This window comes from Neofelis nebulosa, chromosome 6 (genome assembly GCF_028018385.1).
Source record: "Neofelis nebulosa isolate mNeoNeb1 chromosome 6, mNeoNeb1.pri, whole genome shotgun sequence".
Classification (NCBI taxonomy): Eukaryota; Metazoa; Chordata; class Mammalia; order Carnivora; family Felidae; genus Neofelis; species Neofelis nebulosa.
In genome coordinates, this window is record NC_080787.1 from 145,630,950 (window position 1) to 145,658,628 (window position 27,679).

Genomic DNA, 27,679 nt, shown 5'->3' on the forward strand with positions numbered 1-27,679 from the left:
TGCAGAAAGTGAGTCGAGGACCCCTGTATGTGTGCATGTGTGCAGGTGTGAATGAGTTCTTCATTGTCATTTCTGAATTTTCCAAATCTCCAGTGATCATCAGAATGCACAGTTCTTGTTCAGAAAGCTCTCATAGTCTGGCGAGGAAGGCAGAGATGACCAACACAGTGGAGTCTGGCAAGTGCCATGGGGAGGGGTCTTGAAGAGCCCAGACTTCACAGTGTGATGGGTCCCTATGCCAAGTCATACAGCATGAGCAGGGGTTACTGCATTGCAGGAGGGCAGGAGGGCAGGAGGCCCAGCAGGCTGACAGTGGGACAGAGCCTCGGAAACTTGCAGGAATGCTTGAAAGTGGTCAAAGAGACCAATCTCCTGAGATTATTGGCAACTATTTACGACTCATGTGGGGCTGCCTTTGAACTTCTGCAGTGGCCCATGGGCTGGGTTCTTCTGCTCCTCAGGGCTTCCAGCCTCTGTGTCAGACAGTCCGTTCTTTCTCAATGTCTGAAGTTTTATCCTTTCTTTTTCTTGAATCAATAAGTCCTGTAACTAAACTTTAAAACGTATCAAAGGATCTAATTAATGCTTTTGGATCTAAGCCAACAGTCATGTTTTCACCTTCTCCCATTCATTGACCTCTGGAAAGTTTCTGCACGCCTCTGATCATTGTGTGCCCACCTCTGAATCAAGATGAATAAATACAGTCATGAGATCTTTTAGCTAAAAACAAACGGAGGTTTTTGTCTTCATGGATCATCTATTGTAGTGGCCCGAGGGTTTAATGAGTCTTGCAAAATGAAGATAAAGTCCAGGAATGTTACCATCATTGCAATGTAACTCACGTGTTGCAGGATTGTGGAGAGAGCCACAATGCAGTTCACGGCTGTGCAGAAGACTGCCATGTGTTCATAAAAAGGTGTATTCATTTAAGAAGTTCAGAGCCAAATTTAGCCACCTCTGAGCAGTGTAAACAACACCTTGGGGCATTTATTTTTGGCACTCATTTATTCCTGGTTTGCTTATAAGCAGCTCAAGTCCTCTTCCGGCAAGAGATGGGGGTTTTAATTAAGTCACTCTTTATCAATGATTCAGTGTTATTAGCTTAAGTGACAGATGACGGAATTCCAAGTAACCTTCCTGACTCACTTGACAGTAAGATGACGTTCTTTCCTGGAAGCCTTTTCGCCTCCTCTATATGTCAAATTAAAACTGTTCCTGGTTGTCTCTATGCCGTTCGCTCGTCTCTTCCTACCAGTTCTCATTTCCTGTATGCCACACCTACTCCCCTTCTCCTGGGTCCCTGGCTGTCCCCAGCGCTTCTCCTGGTTCCACACCATCCTCCCTGGAGTCTTCATGCTGTAGTTTGGAGCCGCCCTTTTGTTCCAGCCAGGAATTTCGGGCAGTCTCTTTCTCAACATGCTCTCCCCGCAATGAGATCCTCTTCATGGTGTTCTGCTTCCAGGAGTTTCTTTAAAAGAAGCGGGGTGGGGTGGGGGGGTGCGCCTGGGTGGCACAGTCAAGTTAAGCGTCCGGCTTCTGCTCAGGTCACAATCTCGCAGTTTGTAAGTTCGAGCCCCACGTCGGGCTCTGTGCTAACAGCTCAGAGCCTGGAGCCTGCTTCGGATTCCTCCTCCTCTCTCTGCCCTCCCATGTTCATGCTCTGTCTCTCTCTGTCTCTCAATAATAAACATTTAAAAAAATTCAAATAAAAAAATTAAGAGTCTAGAGGTGCATTTGAGGCAGTAACCAGAATAAAACTCTACAAAGTCGTCTTTCAGAAGAACTTACTTCATAACATATTTGTTACAGGCATAAGGACATGTAAGTACACGTAAACATGGACTACATGGACCCAGGTGTCTGCATTGTAGCAAAGTTCCCAGGGGTCTCTGATTCACAGTCAAGGTTGAGAGCCAGGGGAACAGACCGGGTTCGAGCCTGAAGGTCAGGCCATCTGGAAGCCTTAGGAGTTGCTCATCTCTCACAGAGAGCAGGCCAAGCAGTGAGGTTTCCCACAGCAGGCATCTGCTTCCAGAAGATTACTGCTAGGGTGATTTGCCACCTTGAAATTTTAATATGAATAAACAGCTACCATCTTTTGAGGACTGTGGGAAGCCATGTGTTATGTGTTGAAAATTCATCAATAAGGCTGCATTTCTCCTCTGACTGCTCTTAGGGCCGTCGTCTCTCTGGGTGTCTGAGGTGGATGTTGACACAGTTTGCCAACAGGGGTAGAGGTCCACAAAGTTCATGGCCGTGCCAGGGCCCGGGGCTGGATGTTGAGAATCAAGACGAGGGATCAGACCATATCTGTAGAAGGCTTTGTAATGTAGGCATTTACAGCTAGTCCCAAAGTATGTATTCATATTAATCAGGTGTTTATTTGCATTGCCTACAATCAGAGCTGGCTTCTCGCAACAGACTGTTACATGGAAAGAGAGTGCAAAGTATAAGACGGGCTTTCTGCGCTTCAGAAGTTTTCTGCCTACATAGGAGAAGTTAACTAACACCGAAAAGAAATATATGACCAGTTTGTAGCAGCCAGGATATCTGATCTGACCTTAGGATGGTCATTTTAGAAGAATCCTCATAAAGGGGTGAGATGAGAGGAAAGTCTGGAAAAATTAGCTGGCAGCCGCTCTAGGGCCCCCAATGCCATCCAAGGAGGGACCAGACTCAGCCGCTGGCAATAATGCTGGAACAGGAAGTGGAGATGAGCAAAATTTGACCTTTGGAAGACCAATCTCACATAGTATAAAGTGAATCGATGAGATGTATTAGTTAGCTACTGTCCAGTGACGCTGTATGACAAACCCCCTCCAAAATCTCCATGGCTTTTAGCAAATAGCACTTCTCTTTCTCACGTGCCTCTGAGTCGTCTGGAGCAGCTCCGAGAAACGGCTAGGCTCCGCTCCAGGCATCTTCTCCTCAAATTTGATTCCGAGGACCCAGGCTGAAGGGACTGCAGCTACCAGGGGCGTGTTCTCCTTATGGAGGGTCACCGGACCACGTGATGGGCGCCAAAGCACACAGTATCTCTTAAGGCTTCTGCTTACAGTGTATGTGCTAAGCCTCTGTTGGCCAAACAGGGCTGATGACCATGACTGTGCCCATGATCTGTCAATGGGGCAGGGAAGGATGCTCCGCCTCAAGAGGCAGATAGGTGAATGTTTGCTGAAACTATGCCATCTGTCAGTTGCAGGGAGATTTGAAGACTGAAGAAGTAACTTGAAGTTCCTTTCTAAGTTCCTTTCTAAGGTTGTATGTCTATTCATCTTTTTATAGCATGGAGCGTCTTACAGTATGCAACAGTACGTTGTTTTCCTCACTTGCCAAGAATTGAAATTGGCCCCCAGTAATAGATTTGAGAGTTAAGGAGGCAAAGGATGAAATACACATTACCAGCCATGAAATTTCTTCTTCCTACCTATCTGTTGCCCTGCTAGCTGTTGGGTGTGAAACAGTGTTGCACGAAATTCTACCCACTGTGAGTAGCAGTTGGGCAGGACTCAGCTGTTAAAAGGCTGAAAACTTGGGATAGTGAACAATAACCTGTGTGCTGTCATTCTGAAAGCTTAGTACAAGTTTGTACATTAAAAAAAAAAAAATTAAAACTGTGAGAATAATTTGGTTTGTTGGAATATGTTAAGTTTTGTTTCATTCCCAAAAGGTTGAAAAGTATTTTATTTTATTTTTTTATGTTTTTTAATTTTATTTTTGAGACAGAGAGAGACAGAGCATGAACAGGGGAGGGGTAGGGAGAGAGGGAGACACAGAATCTGAAACAGGCTCCAGGCTCTGAGCTGTCAGCACAGAGCCCGATGCGGGGCTCGAACTCACGGATTGTGAGATCATGACCTGAGCTGAAGTCGGACGCTTAACCGACCAAGCCACCCAGGTGCCCGAAAAGTATTTTAAATAAAAGACTAATTGAAATGGAAAGATTAGATTAGAAAAAGGGAAAGAAGAATCACTTCTTTAAAAATTAATCACATTAAAAAAAATAAGGTGCCTGTGAAAAGGAGATTATTTTATTTTTATTAAGGAAGGGAAATGAACACATAGAAACAATTTAGACTAAAATAGCTCTTTGGTTTTTATGATACCATCACATATTTATAGGGGCTTTTTACTTGAGGAGGTAGTTCTATGTGTTCTCTCATCTGGTGCTCACAACCGGCCTGTGCATTATTCGGGATGGAAAGTATCACCCCCATCTGATAGGGAACTTTGGTTCAGAGAGGGGAGGGACTCGGACATGGTCAAACAGCAAGACTCTAGTCGCCTGAACTAGAAAGCATCCTCCCAAGCCCTGTGGGAGACCTCATAACACACAGATACAGAGCAGAGGGAAACTCAGCTGAGCCTGAAGGTAAACAGCAGGTGGAGGTAAGACTTTCACGTGCAAGGGAAGACAGTAACCTTCACCCTTCCCTGGTAGAAACATGCCGTTCATCCAACAGCGCGTGCAGCTCTGTGCCTGGGCACGGGGCAGGGCTGTGCAGGGAGGGTAGGGAGATGAGTCCCTCGTGCTCGCCACCCTCTACAAGCTTCTGAAGGCTCCAGGATGGGTAGAGAAGGCGAGTGTCTGGCATGACCTAGTTGGGCCCGTCGCAAAGTCATAAGTAAACTCAGCATGACAGTTATTGCCCCGGGATTACTGAGAGGTTAACAAGACAGGATACATGTGTAAGTCCTTCAGATCTTGAAAAAATATCTCATGTATGCCTCTGAAGGTTATAGTACCCTCCTGAAATTGCACCACCTGAGTGTCCTAGATCTCAGCATAGCACAGGCTTTTGTGCTTTCGGTTAGATCAGGCCTTCTCCTCCTCAGGGCTCCCTGGGTCCTTTAAGATCCACAGGGAGACTTTAATGAGGTGAGCTGCGTACTTGAATCAGAAGGTACCAGCAAGCTGATGGCTTGCAGCAACTTGAGAAGAAGCAGGGAGCCCCACATGTGAGAAAGGGTTCAATGATCTGGCCCAACAGTCTGGACGGAGCAAGCTCCCCGACAGGCTCAGAGCCATGAGGACAGGCAGAATGCCGCTTTCTCCGTGGGCCTGACTCCCTCCAAGGACAGGGCCTGACCAGGGACCAAGCGCCTTGCTTCTAGGGTTTGCTTAGAGCAGGGATTCCTGATCTGGGCACCGTGGATGGAATTCAGGAGTCCATGAACTTGGATGGGAAAAACAATTACATCTTTATTCTCACTAACCTCAAATGAAATTTAATATTTCCTTCAATTATGAATACAGGCAGCAAACCAAGTTAGCCATGTTAGTTGACAATAGAAAGCACAGACATTTTCCGATGACGTCACAACTATTGCAAATATTCAGATGCACATTTACACTTGTTACTATTTCACAGTTACGGTAGTTGATAAGCTGGAGCTTCTGTTATTTGGCATATTAATAAGCATGCATTTTTTTATGTCACAGTTTTTAAATTATTTTGAAAGTAATACTTAGTATTGGTTTCTTTGTCCCCTTGTATATTTTATTAAGTTAATAGCACTTGTGGGGGTGGTGGTGCCCGGGTGGCTCAGTCCGTTAAGCATCCAACTCTGGCTCAGGTCGTGATCTCATGGTTTGTGAGTTCCAGCCCCGCATCGGGCTCTGTGCTGACATCTCAGAGCCTGGAGCCTCCTTCAGATTCTGTGTCTCCCTGTCTCTCTGCCCCTGTCCCACTAACACTCTGTCTCTCTCAAACAAATGAATAAACATTAAAAAAAATTTTTTTTGATGTTGAAAATCCCTTCATTCCCATTGTCCTTGTCTTGATTTCTTTCTACCACTGAGAAATACTGGCAAAAAAAAAAAAAAAAAAAAAACAAAACCTTGGTGTAGTTAAAGAAATTAAGACCTTCCCACAAAGGATAAGATGGCATTGTCTTAAATTTGAAGCAAAGATCATTTTCCAAGTCCCGCTTGGGTTGTATAGTGGTTTGTGTCACATACCTTTCCCCTGAAAGTGGGCAAAAATACAATGGTGTTACAGAGCATGTTCTTGACTCCTATGAGTTAAATTCACAACAATATCATAACAGAGTGGTATGCCATTGACCATAGGATAAAAGTAACCAATTTTCTACCAACCATTTTGTGCCTAAAAAACCATTGCTTATTAGCAACTGATTTATAGGTTTGCTTTTCAGTCCAATTAGTTGAACCAAAGAAAAAAAAAAAAGCTTTTTTCCATCATTGATCACGCTGGGGTTTTGCTGTAGCATAGGAAGTCGCCAGTGCGTGTGCCCGGGATTATTAAAATACTGCGCTCAGAGAAGCAGCGAGCTTCTAGACTAATGATCCTTCAGGGCTACACTTGGCCACGTAAGCACTTCATTCAGCCTTTGAAGGAATATCTGCTGAGTGTTGGTTGTCAGGCCTGTGCTGGGTAGGCACGGGGGCGGGGGGCAGGGGCAGGGGGGTAATGGTAAAGGTGGTTGACATGGTCCTGCCTGCAAGGAGCTTACACGTGCCTAGCAAGGAACGCAGCCATGGACCAGGGAGGTAGACAGAAAATAGGAAAGTGCAGGGTCCTGTGGGAACACACAGGAGAGGTTCCTGACCCAGAGGAGGAGCATCCCTTCTGAGAACTACAGGAGGAGCACCCATTGTCTGGTGAAGGGAGGCGGGCAAGTAGAAAGACACGGGGCAGGTTGGGCAGCCTGTGCAGAGGCCCAGGACAGGGGAAGGCACGCCGACCCGAGGGACCAGAGGAGAAGAGGCTGACGTGGAGAGTGCAGGCAGACAGGGCTTGAATAAGAGGCAGGAGGTAAGCAGGGACCTTCCAAGCCCCCTGAGGAGTCTTCATCCTACCCCAAGGACGGTAGAGAACAGAGTGACCTTATTAACTGTGTCGCAGGAAGTTCCCTCTGTCCACCTTACAGACGGTGAACGGATGGATGGTGACAAGACAGAGCCGAGGAGATGGATGGGAGGCTGTTGTCCCAGGGTGGGGACAGGTTCCCTTGGCCCAGGCTAGGGAATGGCCACGGAAGTGGAAAGACAATGTGGATGGATTCCAGAAACATTTCAGAGGAAGAGCCAACAGGAATCCATGCTTCATTAAACTCATGGAGTTGGGGCAAAGGGGAATGAGTGATCCCTTTGTCTCCTGAGAGTATGGTTATTTCCCCCACCGTTAAACATTAATGCTTTTAAAGAAAAATAGAGTCCACGTATTTTAAGCGAATCGTGGCACGGTGACCTGAGTCTGTGCTGCACATAACTCACTTTGAGTGCCTGGAAGCCTCTGGCTCTCGGTCCGGAACTCGATCCGTAGCAGCTTACACACGTGGACCCAGAAGCCACGAAAGCAGCTGCACGCAGAGAGCCAGAGCTGCACGTGTCAAGCTGTGAGTGGTTGGTTGGTGTCTGTGAAGTCAGACACAGAGAGGAAAACGAGACAAGATGGCGGGGGAGTGCTCGACGATCACGGGAAGAGAAGGAAAGAAGAGGGGGCGGGAAATGCAAATGGAGGGCCGGTGAGGGCAGAGACGTAGCGGGCTCCAGGGGCACCGGGGTCAGAAACCTCTCGAGGGCTGAGGGCAGGCAGCGCTGGCACACAGACCTGCCGCCCCAGGAGCTGCCAAGGATGCTGACCACACCGAAGGGTAGGCCCCACAGTAACTGTGCTTCCTTTACCCGGAACGCCCCCCGCTGCCAGCATGCTCGCGCCCCTCCCTTGCCAGCTCTGTACGGTTTACAGAGTGATGCCAGAAAGAGCTCTGAGCGTCGTGGTGAGTGTCATTGCTTGCCCCGAATGAGGAGCCCATTTTCAGTCCTGCCATAAGGCGTGTCTTTCCCCTCTGCTGGAGCCGCGGGATGGAATACGAGGAGGAAGCCAGTCCTTCTAGAGAGCCCACAGGTGACCAGGGACCGGCCATGGGCCAAGGCCGGACTGTGGGCAAGCATGTAAGTGAGCACAGGAGGAGTGAGAGTCTTGTCTCAGGATGTCAGGGACCCTCAGAGGTGGATCCCAGCCAGACCAGGGTCCGCTCTGTCCTGGACTTTCTGCCTAAAAGTCATCAACAGCTTCTTGGAGAGAGAACTAGGAAATAATATCCTAACACACCCTTTTAGTATTTTTGCCCGTGGGGCTCCTGGGTGGCTTAGTCAGTTAAGCATCCAACTTCAGCTCGGGTCGTGATCTCACGGGTGGTGGGTTCAAGCCCCACATCAGGCTCTCTGCTGTCAGTGCAGAGCCTGCTTCAGATCCTGTGTCTCCCTCTTTCTCTGCCCCTCCCCCACGCGTGCTCCCTCTCTCTCTCTCTCTCTCAAAAATAAACATTAAAAAAATTAAAAGCAAATAATAAACAAACATTAAAAAAAGAAAAAGAACTTTTGCCCATGACTTTGTAGGGTGAGTCCTCACATTCTCATCCCTGGGGTACTTCACATTCCCAGCGGGGTCCTTTGGTGGCATCATCCCCGCACAAGGAGAGTCCCCAGCCCCCTTACGTACTGTTGTCCACAGACAGCTGAACTGGGTCCACCTGAGACAATCTGGGTCTAGAGAGGGAAGAAGCAAATAACCTGCCCGGCCCACCAAGTCGTAGTGAGGTCACCCGTTTCATGTTCTCATCAGTCACCAGGTGAGGCTGGGATGCTGGGAGGGCTCACACCCCAAATGAGAAAAGGCGGGTGAGGCTGGCCCACACCCTGAAAACAAGGACTCCCCCCGATAGACCTCTCAGAGCAGCCTTGGTCTCAGATCCTGCACTTGGCAGGAATGAGGTCTGGGTTCTATTGTGGTGTCGGGGACAGCCACCCCTTCGTGACAAAACGTCACACTGAATGTGCAAAGCCAGGTGCCAATACGTTCATTTTAAGCAAATGACTACGTGACCCCCTGTCCCAGGGACCAGGGTTCTCCCCCCATGCAAAACCAGCCCAAGCTACTTGGGCAGCCAATTCATAATCAGAATAACAACTGATAAGCGTGGAATGAAAATACAACCACGACAGGAGGCAGAACCCTGCAGGGCCCACCCTGTGCGGCTTTCTAGATACTCGGGCCAGATACTCTCGTGGAGACCGGGAATGGTTTATAAGTGCCTTTAGAAAAATGCCATGCTAGAAGACGCTGATAACTTAAAATAATGCATCTAAAATCATTTTTAAAACATGTCTTTTTTATTCTGCACATAATTTATTTAAAAATTGTTTTCAAAAGGGACACCTGGGTGGCTCGGTCGGTTAAGTGTCCAACTTCAGCTCAGGTCACAGTCTCACGGTTCGTGGGTTGGAGCCCCACGTCGGGCTCTGTGGTGACGGCTCAGAGCCTGGAACCTGCTTTGGATTCTGTGTCTCCCTCTCTGTCTGTTCTTCCCTCACTCACACTCTGTCAAATAAATAGACATTAAAAAAATTTTTTTAATTGTTTTCAAAAGAGAAAGATTGTGTGTCTGATGAGACAGTTTGGAAAAGTGCATCTCTGACAACAGGAATGTCTCAACGCCAGAATTTCTGGGGCCTCCGAGGCACTTTTCAGCCTGTCCTGGGCTGGCGCTGTGGAATTCTTTGCGCACTGCACAGAGGACCTAAGACTGGACCTAAGCCAGACGAGAGTGGTCTCTGGCCACGGGTTTTATATTTATCTGGACAAGAAGTGCTTGCCTCATTTCTGCCTGTAATTGTCAAAGTGCAGCTCCTCTTAAAAAACACTTTTTTGACACCCAGGAGAGCCGCAAGCAATTATCTCATGAAAGTCTGTTTCTCTTGGTCTCACTCTCCCCACACGTGTATCTTTTTGCCTTGCTGTCCCTCTTGGTGTGCGTGTGGCTCCTGGCTTTGTGTCTGGGGAATTTGTGCCCGTCTCTGAGTCAGCTCCCTTTGTCTTCCTGAAGTCTGTCTTTCCCTCTGGTTTATGGCTCCAGCTCAGACCCTCGCCCAGAGCTGTGGACTTAAAGATACCCCTGTTATTCTGACACCTCCACTCAGGGAGCCCAGAGACATCCCCCATCAGGCTGCCCCACGACCCCCACCTCGCTCAGAGCCAAACTGTTTGTTGGTCACACTTAGACTGGCAAACACCTAAGAGTCACTTTTGAGTCCTTCCTCCTCTGTCCTTCGTTGACCTGTGGTGCGATTCTGTACATTTTCTCACTCGGCAAGTCCCAGCTCCAACCACTGCCCTGCCTTTGCACCGTCATGGCCAGCGACAGGCTGCCATCCCCTCTCACCTTGACCGGGCGGGGGTCTCCTGGTGGCCTCCTCCATCCATCTCTTCTCCCCATCCGATCCACCCTCTATGACCTAGACAGAGTGTGATCACATCACCCTTCTCCTTGAAAGTGCTTTCCATGGGGCGCCTGGGTGGCTCTGTCAGTTAAGCCTCCGATTTCGGCTCAGGTCATGATCTTGCAGTTCGTGGGTTTGAGCCCCGCATCAGGCTCTGTGCTGACAACTCAGAGCCTGGAGCCTGCTTCAGATTCTCTGTCTCTGTCTCTGTCTCTCTCTCTCTCTCTCTGCCCCTCCCCTGCTCACACTCTGTCTCTTTCTCTCAAAAATAAATAAACATTAAATGTATATACAAATTGGTGCTTTCCTGCTGGTGGTTAATAGGAAGGAGGCCAGAAGCCTTAACCTGGTCTGCAAGATGTGTGCCCTGCCCACCTCTTCAGCTCCGGGCTCGGCCCCCCTCTCCTGTTCTCCATTCCTGGAACAAGCCACAGTCCCCTCTGTTAACTCCTGCCCACCTTTCAGGAGGACCCCTGGAGTGGTTTCTCAGGGACACCCCCCCCCCCCCCAGGCTGTCTGAGCTCTGGCTTCACCCGCCCAGGCTGTCATGATACACTGAGGGCTCATTTGGAGTGAGAGCTGTGTCTGTATCTCTCATCCCGCATTCTCAGCAACCAGCACCGTGCCTGGCATGCAGCTGCTTAGTTAATATGTGCTGGTGGAGGGAGCAAAGGAAGGGAGAGAGGGCAAGAGAAAAAAAACCAAGTGAGTATTCCTCTACCTTCCTTTCCCCACTTTACCTTTCTCTCTTAAAAAAAAAAAAGTATATTGTTTTTTCGGTTCTATGACTAGGTTAGTGCTCTCAACTGGAACAAAAAAGTTTCCTTTCCCCAATCTAAACTAAATAAAACTCGCAGCCCCACCCTCAAACCCTCAAAGTTCCAGCCGTACAAATGAAAATTTTCAGACTCCAGGAGAAATGGTAAAAAAAAAAAAAAAAAAAAAAAAGAAGAAGAAGAAGAAAGAAAGAAAGAAAAAAAGAAATTAAATACAAGGGTGATGGGGAATCGGTGACATGACTGAGAATGTATTCAGGCCTCTTGCAAATATGACGTGTACATAGATTTATTCACTGGGAAAGTTTTTGAGAGCCTGTCATGTGCCCACTACAAATTTGAAAAAAGCAGTCATTGCCTTCGAATGTTTTTCTTCCCTGCAACGCACAGTAAGAAATGCATATACCCTGGTGCCCAATGTATACAAATGTATGCAATGTATACAAATGCCCAGATAGGGTTTCATGAGATGCCTATTTTCTCTTCCTCGTCTTTTTTAAAAAATATGAATGCTCGTCACAACCAACTAATTTCAGGACCCACTGTTTACTCACAGCCCTTAGCTTGGAAAACCCTGAATAAAACACGGGCCCTTCCTCGTAAGTAAAGCAGCTCCCTTTCGGCGTGAGCGCTCAGCGGCGGTGCGGTTGTGCAGGCTGAGCGGAGAACCAGCCTCCGGCCGGATTGGGGTTTCAGGGCGTGTAATACGGCACATATAGCCGGCCAGTCAGCGGGTAGGAACCTGCCTGCCCGCCTTCTTAGAACAACTCAACCTGAAAATTAGTTGTTTGAAATTAGTTCCTTCATTTTCAGCAAAGTAAACCACAGGTCAGCCGTTCTGAGCCCCTCCCCCACGGGGGTGGGTCTGAGAACAGGCTTCAGGAAGCTGTATGTAAACTGCTGTGTGTGTGAAGCAGGGGGTGGGGGGGTAGCACAGTTTTCTTCAGGTTTTCAAAACATTTGGGAATAAAAAAGCTTAGGAACCACTGCCATAGGGGTCAAAAACCCAAGTTTCTGATATTCACGGGAATCAGTGGACGAGAGGGTAGAATCTTAGACTTTGCTTTGTCCCTCTCGTCCCGCTTCCCTCGTTAACCTCAGTTTTTAAAGGATTTTAGCTTTTTCTTTTTTAAATGCGTATTTATTTTTGAGAGAGGGAGTATGTGCACAAGCAGGGATGGGCACAGAGAGAGAATCCCACGCAGGCTCTACGCGGTCAGCACAGAGCCCCACACGGGACTTGATCTCGGGAACTGTCAGCTCATGACCTGAGCCAAAATCAAGAGTCGGATGTCGAACCCACTGAGCCACCCAGGCACCTCACTCCTCTCACACCTTCTTCAGCAGCAGCAGGAACCCTCCCCCGGCGGCCCAGCCACTGGGTCTGAGCTGGGTAGCTCCAGCAAGTGTCAGCCAGGAGGGTTTTTCTACCTGCCCAGAGGCTTTCCCCGTGGAGTGGGATGTTAGCCCCCTGTAAGTCTAACAGTTAGTCACCACATCCTCGCTGTACTTTGGTCTTAGACGCCCTTTGTAAATCCTTTCAGACAATCCGCCAGAATTTCTAGCCATGAATCTGCCTCGATCAGAAAATCACTTTCCCAGACCATAAACCTATGGCAGTTAACAAGTCTGGCTTCGTCAGTGTGCAGGACCCAAGGTTGATTTTATGCTCTGCTGTCTCTGTCTTAAAATTCTTACGCATTTTTTTTATAAGATGCCCTATACTTTGATTTTGCAGGGGGCCCCACAAATTATGCAGCCAATCCTGACCATTAGCTAGAACCTCTGGCTTGTTCTTTTGAGTGCCTTGGTTTAAAAAAAGTAATCGACAATCCACTGGCTAAACCAGAGTGACTCAGGCAAGTGCTAGGGTTGCTTGTGCTGAACAACAACCGCAGCTAGAAGACAACGTACTATATTTAGCGTCTAAGAAGTCTGCTGATCGGATTTGTGGGGGGAGGGGTGTTTATGTACTTGTGGTCTCAGGGCCACCAGTATATCCTGCGGCTAACCTGGGTCCATAAGAGGGCCAGTTCTTATAAATCATTTATAGTTTCTACTGCTGAAGCCTGCCAGCACCTCCTAACTTTCTGTAGAGTAGACAACAATTGACTTCCATTCTTGAAATTTTTATTTAGCCGTACGATTTTAGAATTTGAGTTGGACAGAACCTTTTGCAGCATGCCCAGCCGCTGGGGCCCACGAACTTGCCCAGGTGACATTGCAAAGCAGGCCTTTAAGATTAGGATAGCAGGTCCTCTCACCTAGGAATCCCGCGTGCTTTCAACACGCTCTCCTTTTATAACGGCGCAATGCCACACATACTGGGAACTTGGGACTGCTTGGAATAATTACAGGGAACATTTATTAGTGATTATAAATCTGCGTGTGTGAGGGGGTGTGTGTGTGGTTGTAAGCAGTGGGCCATTTTAGAAGATGGAATATAATGGGGAAACTCAATATATCAGACAAATAGAGGTCTATCTACTCCAGTTGAAAGGGAAGAGGAGGTGAATGATGGGGGAGGGGCACCCCAGCGCCAGCACCCAAGGAGCTCTATTTGGAAACGCATCAGTTCTGTGTCACATGGAGGCCACACCTAACAAAGAAAGGGAGGCCCCAGCAGCAGGAGCCTCACAGGGAATGTAAGCAAAGGGCTCATGTGATCTCACTTGCTTTGGGCGATCTTTCTATCAACAGTCTGGAGGGGGATACACTGACTGGGCACTCCAGGAAGATTTTACAGTGGTTCACAAAAGAGCTGATAAGGGCATGTACCCTGCAATGGCCTGCAGAGACAGGGAGCAGAAGCTTAGGAAAGACAGCAGGTGGGGCGCCTGGGTGGCTCAGTCAGTTAAGTGTCTGACTTCAGCTCAGGTCATGATCTCATGGTTCGTGGGTTCAAGCCCCGCATCAGGCTCTCTGCTGTCAGCTCAGAGCCTGGAGCCTATTGTCTTCTCTCTCTGCCCCTCCCCTGCTTGCATGCACATGCGCACTCTCTCTCTCTCACTCTCTCTCTCTCTCAAAAATAAATAAATAAATAAATAAATAAATAAATAAATAAACAAACAACCTTAAAAAAAGAAAAGACAAGACAGCAGGAATACAGCTATCAATCCTATTGACCAGCTGGATATGAGAGATGTGTACAAAGGACAGAAACGAGCTCATTCTCTACCATGGGCAACTAGATGCTTGGGGTGCCATTTGCACAGACAAGGCAGGTAGTGAGCAGAGAGTACAGGGGAGCGTAAAGAATGTAGCTTTGGACCCGATGGAGGTGAGGTGTCTACGAGACAGGTAGGAATGCCTAGCAGGCAGGTGGAAAGGCAGCCAAGTGCTCAGTCGAGGAGAATGTATCAGTGAGAAGAGTAAAGGCCCCAGGCTGGAGCTTGGGACGAGTGACCCTGAGATATTGCCTCGTGCTCAACGGGAATGACTCTTGTTACCTCCTCCCAACTGTACCCTCCCAAACCTGGATGTCTGCAACTGGCCATCAGACTGTGAACCAGAGGGGCAAAGGGATTGTGGAATGCCAGACACGTGTCCTGAAATGCCAGTCACACAACCCGCTGGAGAAGCAGATACTTGAGGGGGCTGAACATCTGTGCAGAGTGGGAATTTTGGAAACCCTTACAGAGGACTTCTGAGCCTCAGACAGCTTTTCTGCCCACCTGAGTCTGGCTTTGCTTCTATTCTCTTGTCCCAAAAGAACTGGATTGAGCCACCAGAGCCCCTGCCTCTGAGAGTTGCCGGGCAGAGAGGGCACCCGAGGGTCTTCTGGCCAGGGCACAACTTTTAGAAATGGGAAACTGAGGACAGTTATGAATATCATGAATATGAATATCAGTCGCACAGACTGAAGAAGGATCAGAGGAGGAACACCGGCCCCTCCCGCTTTCCTGTCTCACATCTGTCCACGTCACCTTGTGACACCCGTCTGTCCATGTCACCTGGTAACACACAGGTATGAGCCGTAGTCGTGAGACACAGTGTGAATACAGTTGTATTATCATATGAGATGTGAAAGCACCTTCAAATGTATAAAGCACAGTCTGTATTTTTTTATCACTTCCTTATGCTGGTCTTTGTTGTAACGCTCCTTGTAATGAAGTTGGGTCTACAGTTTCAACTTCAGAAAAATGAAATGTCTCAGAAGTTTTGCAAAGAGGTTTCATTCCAGATAATTTTTTTTAATTACTACTTTGGACACATCAGAGTTTTCTTTTTAAGGGAATCATCATCCATCCCATTGAGTCATTGCGTCCTGCTCGTTGACACAGCTCTGTGCCTTAGGTGATGCAGAGTCTTTGCTACAAGATCACAGAACCGTGTTTACTTTGGAAAAGCGTGGCCATTGGGAACACCAGTTTCCAACTGTGTATATACAGAGTCAAATTAAAAAGTTTTGAAGAGGCTTAGAATTAATTGTCAGCTTTACGTGTGCAACGTACTCATGAGCTAACTCCGTTCTGAAACCTTCATTTTGGGGATAAATTGACTAAGGCTTCAAAAACGATTATAATGGAACATGAAAGAACATGTGACTCAAGAGTGTGGAAGACTTGGGGAAAACAGTGACTAGATATCAGAAGGGGCTCTTGACCCAGGCCCAGCATGGAATAGCCAGGGGACCTGGCCATTCTGTGGCTCCGACCTTCACGGTCCTCACTCATTCCTGCCTGCTGCCTATCTCCCACTGCGAATGTGAACAAGGACTGACGACCAGAAAGCCCTCAAATGGTTAAGCCATTCTGATGTAAGGTGGGGTTGATACTGATTTCAAGGCCTGGAATTTCTAGAGAAGAATGGAGATGTTTAGGGGGGAGGTGTCAGTTGACAGTATGGGCTTGTAGAAGATCATTTGTTTTATTCCGTGGAGAATTCAGGGGAACCCCACACAGAGTTTCTGGCCCTGCAGACTCATAGACAGTGAGGCCGGGGCTGAGAGGGGCCTGGCTGGGCTTGGGGGGGGGGGGTGGCATGCCAGGAAAGGAGGCTCCCTGAGCATTCCGGTACTGACTTATCCTGCAGTTCATTTCAGAGTTTTCAGGACACAGCAGGGACCACTAATGTCTCGAGACTGTGTTCTTGAGGACGTACAAATTTGAACTTACGTTACTGATTTTGTCAGAATGATCCAGAGCCCTTTCCAGGAGGCTGAAAGAGCTCAATAGCAGGGCTGTCGTTCCTGAGTCTTCTGAGGGCAGAGATGCTGGGACACCCAGAGCAGGGAAGGAAATGGATTCTCCTGCATTGGGACTGGCATTTCCTAGGATGCCCCTCTAGGACCCAAAACTTAGGGAATTGTAGGATTTCTTTCCCTCTACCTCATAATGGGCTGATTCACTTTTTTTTGAGAGAGAGAAAGAGAGAGAGAGAGAGAGGATCAGAGAGAAAGAGAGAGAATCTCAAGCAGGCTCCGTGCCCAGCACAGAGCCCCAATGTGGAACTCGATGTCACGACTGTGAGATCGTGAGCTAAGCAGAGATCAAGAGTCGAACACTCAACCAACTGAGCCACCCAGGCGCCCCTGGGCTGATTCACTTTGTAAAGTCATCATATTTCTATTAACTTCCTTACATCTCCTTTCAAAAACGAAGTCTTCTCCCACCTTCTCCCCCACTTTATTTAGCAACTATTTCTATTTGCTTCTCTGGGAGGAACTTTTTCCCCCTCTTCCCAAGTTTCATTGTCCTCTGTGTCTCTAATCAGCAGGTCTCTCACGGCACAGCCTCCCCCAAAGGCTGGCTTCTCCCCTGCGTGCCCTCCCATCCTCCTAGAAGCAGAAAATTCCCCCAGCATTGGAAACCGATGTTAAAAACAGAAGTTAAACTGATAAGAACTTAAGGAAATGGAAATGTGTACAATTTGCCATCTGAGGAGCCGAAGGCACCTTAGCTGTCCATTGTCAACCCCCTCCCTTGATGCCCACAAAAACTCAGCGCTGTGCCAGATAATGGTGAAGCCAGAGCAGCGGTGGGAGGTGCAGGTGAGACCTTGGCAGGGACGCTTTGGCTTCCACATCACTGCCCAAGGTTATGTTAACCTGCATTGTAAACATTACAACGACTCTACATTCCCTAGTTGGTTTTACGTGAAAAGTTCTCATTTTTGAACAAATGGAGCTAAACCCTGTAGACTCTTAATTTATAGGACGTTGGCAAGGGTTCAAGACTGGAAAAATCCACGTGGGTACTAATAAAACAGAGTCTTGTTGCATTTTATTTTACACCTCAAAGGGGTCTCAGGCTTATCGAATTCCACTTTTTACATGTGAGGAAACTGAGTCCCCATGCAGAAGTGATATATTAATAACTTTAAGGCTGCAGAAGTAGTTCATATGATATCACAGATAGAATTCATTTTCAGAAAAGGAGGTAAGAAGAGTTGGGAGGGGATAGGAAACCTTCCCTGATACATCCCTTTGCCCCAAATAACCCCCAAGCGCCACCGTGTCAATGAATGTGTCAAATCTGTATGTCTCACAAGGAGTTTCTGCCTCTTCTGATTTTCAATTTGCTGCGAATGAGGTCATCCTTGCAGAGGTTGGGGTACTTCCTTCTGATTGAGGATAGGCCTCTCCAGACATGAGCTAGGTGTCCTCTGCATGGTTCAGGATGCCCTGAACCAAGTGCCAGTCCTGGGTGGCAGCGTTCCATTCTTATTCCCATTCCTGTGATCGGCGCGGGGCGGGGGGGGGGGGGGGGGGGGGGGGCGGCCAGGTGCCCACGTGTGCTGCTCTAGGAGGGAGGGGTCGGGTCCTCAGGCCCACCCAGCCCAGCCGGCAGAGCAGGAGACAGTAACAGGTGGTGGGTAAGGGTCCAGATGAACACCTGGATTCCAAGGCCAGCTTCTCACCTGCACCTTCTCATCTGTAAAATGGGCATAAGAGCATCAACCTTACCAGGTGGTCTGAGAAATAAATGACATAAGTCCCTGCAAGGACTCACTGAGGGTGGATAAAAGTGAGAGGAGGAGGTGGAGTGAGCGTGCCAGGCTGCTTTCCAGAAACCTAACCAGGCCTTGGACACACATATTTTAACTCGGATCTTACCAAAAGTTTAGAACAGCATGAATTATTTAATGTCTAAGAATCACACGGGAGCCATAAAGGCCGGGTGACAATACATGCCGCTCTACCTCGGCATTCCTCATTTTAAAAAAGAAACAAAATGGGGCTCCTGGGTGGCTCAGTCAGTTAAGCGTCCGACTTCAGCTCAGGTCACGATCTCACGGTCCGTGAGTTCGAGCCCCGCGTCGGGCTCTGGGCTGATGGCTCGGAGCCTGGAGCCTGCTTCCGATTCCGTGTCTCCCTCTCTCTCTGCCCCTCCCCCGTTCATGCTCTGTCTCTCTCTGTCTCAAAAATAAATAAACTTTAAAAAAAAAAAAAAAAGCTGCTGAGGATTCAACTCAGTTAAAAAAAAAAAAAGAAACAAAAGATACCTCACAGGGCAAGATTTGTCCAATTGGGGAAGTTAAAAAAAAAAAAAAAGTGCTAGGTTTAAAGGAAAAATAATTTTCCATTCCGTACCTTTAACAACACTTACTTTAGATGTAGTAACATTTAAATGAGAAGTTTTTAATTTCAATTGCATAGTTACATCTATTATTTCACACGATTCTTGAGACACTGCTGGAGAAGGAAGTTAGGCTTGTTATTTCCCTTCTCCTGACCAAGCTGAGATGTGGCCCACCTAGAGCCCAGGACCACTGTCTGGAAAATGCAGACTTTCTGGGTCCGCTGCTGCCTGGCCTGAGGGTATGATTTTTCTCTATCTCTGGATCTCGTTCTTGAGGGCCTGTAGTAGAGCCTGACTTTTAGGAGATTTTAAATTCTTAATGTTTCAAGCATTGTATTCCTTTCTCTGGCAACCTTCAAACACAGCTTTGGCAAATATTTTTTCTTTAATATTTCAGGGGACTTTTCTGTCCTGGTACAATTTTAATGCTTCTATTTTCCTTTTTTTAAGGGTCTTTTTCATACTCCACTTCTCCCCCAAATCTTGCTCTGGTCGGGGCTGAGGCATAGTCTCTGCTCAGAATCTGTGGCCCCTGATGGGTAGTCCCTCACTTTTCGTGGTGATTCCCTGGTCTATAAGGTGTGGGCATAGCACCTGGGGCTACTCTGGGGCTGTTGTCCAGGACAGATGACAGACGATGAAATAATAAAATACATAATCATGTAACATGCAGTCAGTGAATGGTACCTTTAATCATCATTAATAATATTATTGTTGGGGTGCCTGGGTGACTCAATCAGTTGAGCGTCCAACTCTTGATTTCGGCTCAGGTCATGATTCCAGGGTCATGAGATTGAGCCCCCCGTTGGGCTCCTCGCTGAGTGTGGAGCCTGCTTGAGATTCTGTCTCTCTTCCTCTACCGCTCTCCCCTGCTCTCTCTGTTTAAAATTGATAATCATAATCATAATATTGTCATTATTATTTTGACTTTGGGGTTAACAAAAGAAGACTTTTCTAAAGTGTGCCCCCACTGGCCATTTTAATGGAACCTTCTTTCCCCACTTAGATCTCAGGGCAGGTGACTTTGTGAAGTCGGCTTGCATCCCAAACATAGCATCTGGGTCTTCCTGTGGCATCCTGTGGAGCTTTTCATAAAACCACGTCTGCCTCCCACTGTTAGTGTAGAGGCCACTTCTTGCCATGAGTTGATTGACACTAAGAAGTATCCAGCGGGTGCTTTTAACCTCTGGTCAACAGCTTCCAACCCTCAGCCTTCTCTGAACTCATTCAAATTTCACAGACCCTGCCTTTTCCTCTGGTTGGCTCCCCAGCGATCTTCTCCTTGACCAGCATTTTCAGTGTCTGTTCCTGGCCACCAGGAGCAGCGACTACCCAGAAACCTACCAAAAGCGATTAAAGGCATCTCTTCCTTGGCTTGGTGCATGTTTGTTGAGTGTCTGCCAGGCAATTCGGGTGGCCAGAAATTGTCTCTTACCGCAAGGCTCACCAGGGGGAGGGGAGAACAGATCCACACAGGGTGGTGTGGTGCTAACAGGGCTGTGGGCAGGGCGCCCCCGCTGGCTACTCGGATCTCCAGTTACTTTACAGAACCTTCCAGGTTTATCAGCACCCCGCCCTGCCCCTGTGTTCCATTCCTCACCTCTGAAGCTGTTCCTGTGTGCGGCAAGACTGAGCACAGACCCACAAAACAGCATAGCATAGCCCAGGGAATAGCTCCTAGTGCTTTTTAAAGGAACTCTCCAGAAATGTAGCAGTGTAGAGGCCACTCCCTTCTGGCTGGGTCCGGACCTCAGAATCAAGGGATGTGGCAGAAAGTCCAAAGCGTTTTTTTTAAAGAATCTCCCACAGCACCCCCCACTCCACCGCCAGTACATAAGACACCCGTTTAGTTTTTCCACGTGGAAAATCCACGAGATGACCTCTAATGATAGTCGTTCAAAATGTCTCCAATGTTGCAGATTCTTGCAAGTAGCTTTCCAGCTGCTGGGTCCCCCTCTCCTCCTCCAGATGTTCTCCCTCTCGGCCAATTACTGCTTCATCCAGGTCCCCGGGAGCACGTCGTGCGCAGCTGTGGCCACTTCCTCTTGTCCCATCTCAGCCTGTCCCCAACTCTTGTCTGCTCTTCTCCCCTGGAAACTGAGTAACAGAAGCCTCCCCACTCGGAACCCCCCCAGGCCCCCGCTGAGCTCCTTCGACTCTGAGCTAGGGCGAGTGCGCTCAGAGCAGAGCCACGCGGGCTGAGGTGACACCTCTTGTCCTGCTTTTATCCTTGACCCATAAAGAGAGACTGTGCGCTTGCCAACATTGGTGAGAGAACAGATTGAGGTAGACATTCAGTTGGGTTTTCTCTGTTAGGAGTTCATTCCCAGAGTCTGAGGGGTATCTGGAGGCTGAAAACAAAGCAACCCATCAGATAAGATAAGGAACGCGTTGAAGCCATGGGGCGGTGGTGGTGTTTTCCTTCCTAGCACTTGACGCGGTGCTGGGCGCAGGAAAAATACTCGAGAAAGGCAGCGTGCATGTCGGAGCCAGGATCCTGGAGGCAGAGCAGGGCTTCTTCCCAGCCTTGGTACTCGTGAACTGTGTGACATTGGGCAACACGCTTGCTGGCTTGGATGTCCTTTTGGCAGTATGAGGGCTTATTCAGTCATTTGACAAATATTCATCAAAGGCCTAGAGTAGCGTTGGCAAACACGAACAAAAAATAGATGATTTTGGATAAACGTGGGGGTAGAGCTGACAGGACCTGTCGAAGGCAGCGCATGGCCATTTTGGTTGGCAGTTGAACGTTGGGAGAAAGAGAATGCACAGTGGTAGAGAATCCACAGAGGAGAGGAGAGGCCCAAGCTGAGCCCAGGGTGCAGCCCACCGCCAGAAGTCAGGCAGAGAGTGAAACTGAGCAAGGGGATGGGAGGAGGGCATGGCGGAGGGCATGGCACGGCGCAGCGGCCATTGGACAGAGATGCCCACCGAGTCTTGGAGGCTCATTTACCGCCGTGCATTCAACACACACCAAGAAGGACGTGGAAAACGTTCAATAAAAGAATTTCACGGGGAGCCTACATTTCAGTGGGATTTTTGTTAGCCTAGAAAGTTTTCAGTAAGACAAGTTTCCAAGTGGAAACTGCTTCCAGCTCAAGACTGCCAGGCCACCAGGCATTCACACCATTCCTGAGACATGACTGGTTTTGCAAGAAGCCTCCCAGACCCCATGAGCAAGGGTCTCATGCACACCATCTACTGTCTTCACTTCTCCAGTGGGTCTGCCTCCCTCAGCCGCTAGTAAACTTTCTAAGCGAAAAACAAAACAACCGCCCACCCCCGCAGCCATGGTCGACAGTGGGTGGCCAAGACCCTTGTACTTCGACGGGGGTGTCCACAGTGTTAATGACACCTCCCAAGCCTTAGTGTCTTCTGTGCTGATAGGCGACTTTCGCTTGAGTGAAGAGGCTGAATCCACATATTTTGGATTTGGAGATCAGCTTTCGTAGCTGGGGTCAGAGATTCTGACCTAACATGTGCTCCTGTGCCCCCAAGCCTCCAATTCTCATTCCCATTTTCTGTGCCCATGGATAAAGAAGAGGCTTCTTGAAATGGCACAAAGTCTTGGGAAAATCTCACTGGTTCAGATTTTTTTCTCTCTTTTTGCCCTTCTTTGTGTAGATGTCTCCGGTACAGCCCGCATAGACCAGTGACTTGGGAGAACTGAGGTTGTTTTTACACAAGAGTTCACTTTTCCAGCCGTGTGGCTTGGCAACACGTGTCATCACATGATGTGGTCCAGCAACAGGCATTACTTACCTCACGTGCCAGCCTCTGGTGACAGGCCATCGGGCTGTCACCAGACCAGTGAGGTCTGAAATTTCTCTCCAGGTCCCCTGCTCAGACTGGCTGTTTGTCGTTCGCACCACTGGCAGACAAGCATGACTCTTAGGGCTCCTCTGCCACCACTGTCCCCAGGTGTCCTTGCACCCTTCTCAAGAAGCAAGCTTGTAGGAAACATAAAATAGAAGATGAGTGATTTGTGACAGGTGACCAGAAAGAAAGGCAACACCGCCTTGCCTGACTTTGGTCGGTTTACTTACAGTATGGTCACACCTGATGTCCGCCTCTCTGTGTGTGTTTTTAAAATGTTAAGCGTCTGACTTCGGCTCAGGTCGTGTGGGTTTGTGGGTTTGAGCCCTGCATCAGGCTCTGTGCCGACAGCTCAGATTCTGTGCTTTGCATTCTGTGTCTCCCCCTCTCTCTCTGCCCCTCCCCCCCCAAACAAAATGGATCCACATTAAAATAAACAAACAAATAAATAAATAAATAAATAAAACACATAGGGATTTAAAATATGAAAATCGAATAGAAGTTAAGCTTGGGAAAGACCCCGTATAGAAAGCTAACTCATCCCCCCTGGTGTTTTCGGCCCCCCTGGCAGCAGGCGGTCAGATCAGGGTGTGTTAGGAGGACACTCTGGATAGTCCTTTGGATGGAAAACCAGCCGAGGAGTAGAGAAAAGAGAAGCACTTGGCCATTACTTGCAGGGGGAAGGACGAGTCACAACCTCATTTCAGACGTTGTGTGAAATTCCCGAGGTGAGAAGACGCGGGTCTATGTGTAGGGAACCGGGGGTGACGGTGTGGAAGTGCCCAGTCCCAGCCCTTGGGCACTTGTGGGGTGCCCTCGGGTTCTAGCTCTACTGATTCTGAGCTGTGTGGCCCCACACGAGCAGCCTTCCCTCTCTCTAGGCCTCCGTTGGCTCCCCTGTAAATTAGGGCAGCATCATTTTCCTCCTAAAATGGCTCAAGGCCAGAGGTATCAAGGTATGTGACTTCTCTTAACAAACCACAAAACACTGTACTTTGTAAAAAGGCTTTCCCAGACATTAAACCCCACAAGGACTCTATAAAAGCATCTCCGTTTCACAGGTAACTTAGCTGAGAACTGTGGACTGAAAGACGCGGTGTCTTACCGTGCGCGTGAAGACCACGGTTTTTAAAATACCAATTTTCCTGCAACTATTGAAAGAGTGGAGGCATTTCCTTGGGAGACCGTTGTCATGGGAGGAGAGAACAAGAGACAATCCCTCTGTCCTGGGACAGGCCCCCTGGACAGGGACCTCCGTCTACAGCCGCTGATGAGAGACGTGTCACTCAGTACCACACGTGCGTGCCCACACGCAAGCACGCACACAAACATGTGACGAGAGAGGTGCTCACTCGGTCCCACGCACAGACACACACGTGTGCACGCACAGACATGCGCGCGAGCGAGGGGCCAAGCCCAGGCCCTGCCCAGCCCAGCACTTAACAGCCATCCTGAGGGAAGACTGTTCTGTGAACCTAAAAAGCCTGCTGGAACAAAACAGGGAAATCGTCCCTTTTCTAATTGTCCTGAGAACTTGGGCACCTGTTTCTTCAAGTTGTTGTGTGAGAAGGATTCATGTTCCTTGTGCTTTCAAACCAGCTAAGTTCCGTGGAAAGAATGATTCTGTGCTTCAGCTGTCTGCATGTTAAGCATTTCTCTGAGCAGTGGATTTGGAAATGCACAGTGTGGTAGGGTTTTGAACAACACAGGCTGGAACTCCATGGGGCCGCTTATACGTGGGTATTTCCCCATAAACACAGCACAGCACCGTGAATGTATTTTCTTTTCCTTCTGATTTTCTGTATGACATTTTCTTTCCGCTAGCTCACTTTATTGTACGAACACAGCATATAGTGCATAGAACGTATAAAATATGTGTTGATCGACTGTGTAGGTGATCGCTAAGGCTTCCAGTCGACCGTGGGCTATTACGGTTAAGTTTCTGGGGGGTCAGAGTTAGATGGGGTTTTCGGCCGTGTGCCCCCACACCGTTCAAGGACCAACTGCGTCGTCAGAGTATTGGGTAGCAGGGAGAGTTTCCGTCAAGTAAAAAGACATTTTATTAACTGATTTCCGTATTTTTTTTTTCTGCCTCTCATTTCAGAACGGTTTGATCACCACTGTCCCTGGGTAGGCAACTGTGTGGGGAAAAGAAACTACAGATTTTTTTATATGTTTATTTTATCTCTGTCTTTTCTGACAGTCTTTATACTTGCATTCGTTATCACCCACGTCATTCTTCGTAAGTATGCTGGCGAAATCAGATTACGTATATAACCATTTGCCTGACTTTGGTTTTCGGATTTAATTTTGATTTAATATTTTGATCATTTTGGGCTTTCTCTTTCTTCTCTTTCCCCTCTTCCTGGACCTCTCCTCACTTCCAGCCTGCCCCCTTTTGTGTTTCTCCCCTTTCTCCTCCCCTGCCCTCCCCTCCTTCCCTCCACCCCTGTCACCCCTCCCTCCCTGTCACCCTCCTTGACCTCCCCGGCTGCCCTTCTCCCTGCCCTCTCTCCCTTGTTCCTTCTACTCCCCATTCCTGATCCTTCCGGCCACAGCTGCCTGAACGCCCCAGATCAGGCTGTCTTTCACTTATAAGACTTTTTCCTTGATACACTTGCCCCTGCTGCAACCTCAGTGACCTCACTTTCTCTTTTGCTAAGGGATTCCCTGAAAGAATCATTCCCACATTTTGCACAAAGGATAATGGGCTGCAATGATAACCATCAAATAGTAGTTTTGTTTGTTTTTAACATGATACTGGCTTAAGTGAGAACAGTCACCATCCCTAGAAAACAATGTCTGAGGCTGAAGACTGGGTTTTCTAACACACACACACACACACACACACACACACACACACACACACACATTAAAAATATACAGTTGAAAAGATTTTCAGTTACCTGCTAAACATTAGTAAATCCCTGGCATATGAAGGAAGCAACATTATTAAAACTGAGATTGGGATATTAACGATTTCAATGTGTATTTGCCTAAGCAAATGACGTTTCTCATTTCCCATTCTGAAGGTCATGACTTTGAATTTCTTTGCTCTCTTGGTTATCCACTTTCCAACAACAGGGAGTGATGAGAAGAAAGTTAATTGGCTTTGAACTATAAACTTAAGCCTTTAACTTCCATTACAGTGCCCGTTAGCAACATGAGAGACCAGCGTTGCCTCTGGTCCACATTCCTGAAGTACAGCCATCCATTAGCAAGTGCAAAGCTTCCTCCTGCAATGTGTCCCTCACTGTGTGAACACAAGCCCACTTTCTTCCCCGGGCAGCAGCACTGATACCACAGATGACATGTGCCCAGGCTGAAGTTGGAAGTGCATATCCCCTGCTGCTCTTTGGGTCGGGTTTGGTGCAGCCCAAGATAGGGAGGGCATAGAAAATTTCGCATGGAAACATCGGTCATGATTGGACCTTACATGGAATCTCCTAAGTTTTCATGGCATTTTAACGTAGGTCCCGTTCTTTTTGGCTGAAATCCCTTCATCTGAATGTGACACAAGTTTGTAATCTATGCTTGAGAGCCATAACTTGGGTGGGATCCCAAGAAGAGAATTAAGGTTTATTAGAGGTCTTTTCCACCCTACCTGGGAAGGGTGTTAATTGTGGCCCTTTGCTCTCTATTTTCAGAGTTGAATATGGCAAAAATGTAGCCAGGGTCCTATCTGCTTATTAATAGGCAAAAGAACCAGAGACAAGAAACTGTGGTTTACACAACTCGAGAAGAAATAAGTGCTGATAGTTGCAGCACATTTATGACCTAAAAAAATAGTATTCAAACTTGACGTTTTTATATCATCTTTAGCAACTTCAGAATGCTTTCCTATGTGTATTACTGAAGTGTATTTATGGCCTTGCCCTTACATCTGGGTATCAAGGGCCAGTTTTCACTTGCTCACCTGCACACATGAACTCTGGGAACACACACTCACACACACACTGTGAAGCCGGCCACCTGGCAGGAGGGTGGTGTACATTTGGGTACACCCACCACAGTGAGGTACATTTCACTTTCGTCTTCCCTAAAGGTTTACTCACCCCAGATCCAGCCAAATAGAGTTTGCTGGTCTACGACCATACCACCCTGAACGCGCTGATCTGGGAAGCTAAGCAGGGTCTGGCCTGGTTACTACTTAGATGGGAGAAAATGGAGTTTGCTGTAGTTTATGCTTTAAATATTGTTAATCCCATTCTCCACAAAAAAAAAGCGTTCAGAATTTACCTGCTTGCAAATTACCCAAGTGTGTTGAACAAAAGCAAATAAGGATTATCCTCTCCCCTTGTTCTATACCCACCAACAAATCCCCCTGAACAACCCCACCCGCCCCCAACTTGGCTTGGCACTCCATGCTCTAAGGAAGGGCAGATTTTTACGTGACTCCCATGATCCCCTAAGATTATGAAAACATTGGCAAAGGCAGAGCACTGTCACCTGAGTTCTCCCTGCCAGGTAATGGGGCTCCGAAGGGAGGTTGGGGGAGAATCCTGTTGTAGCAAAGATTCTGGGGAACCTGATGGCTGGACTTCCTTGTTGAGAAGGGAAGGTTTGGAAAAGCAAGCCAGTTTGGGGTCAGTAGGGAAAGAGAAGTCATTTCTTTTAGGGTCTTCCTTTTGCCTCAAGATGGTGTTTTCTCTAGGATCTGCCCCAGCCCACGTGCTGGCTTTGCCCCACTGGCCTAGCGGAGATGGAAGAAGAAGCCTTAAGCTCTCCTTCTTCATTTTCCTGCTCTTTGGCACATCCTTGTGCCTCAGCAGTGGACTGTGGGGAACACAGCACAGAGGGAGGAAATGGGGCCTCAAGGATGAATTTGGAGCCACCCCACCCTCAGCCTTCCCTCCTACACAGAGGGGTCCAGGACCCTGCCTCTAACTGCCCCCTGCAACCGCAGCAGAGATAACACAGTGTCTGTCCTCCCTGTGCCTCTCATCTCTGCCCCGGGCCAGATGATGTCCCCAAAACACATGGCTTCACACAGCACAGCAGGGACCCAGCATCACCACTCCAACATGGGAGCACCTTCCTCCCCCATGGGCATTTATGTTTAAAAACCATGATGTCAACACGTACAATAAAAACTGCTTCTTGTCAGATACATCTTTACTCAAGTCCCTAAAGAAATTGTTTTTTTTTTTTTTTTTGCACACACAATTCATGTTAAAATGTCTTCAAGCCTAAAGGAGTCAGTAATAAACTCCAACGTTATGAGTTTGTTTACTCTGGGTGCAGAGAAAGACGTCTTTTGTACGCAGCCTGGTTTATAGGATGCCCCAGGTCAAAAGTTAACAAACTTTGGAAAA

General features: G+C 48.0%; 1 protein-coding gene across 2 annotated transcripts in view; it reads left to right on the forward strand.

Annotated features, from left to right (window-relative positions):
- ZDHHC14 (zinc finger DHHC-type palmitoyltransferase 14) overlaps window positions 1-27,679 on the forward strand; it is a 289,733-nt gene that overhangs the window by 224,579 nt on the left and 37,475 nt on the right. For both annotated transcript variants that reach the window (XM_058735764.1, XM_058735763.1), the window contains exon 4: window positions 24,469-24,606. In XM_058735764.1, the coding sequence (XP_058591747.1) occupies window positions 24,469-24,606 (138 nt within the window). The remainder of the gene's footprint in view (window positions 1-24,468; window positions 24,607-27,679) is intronic.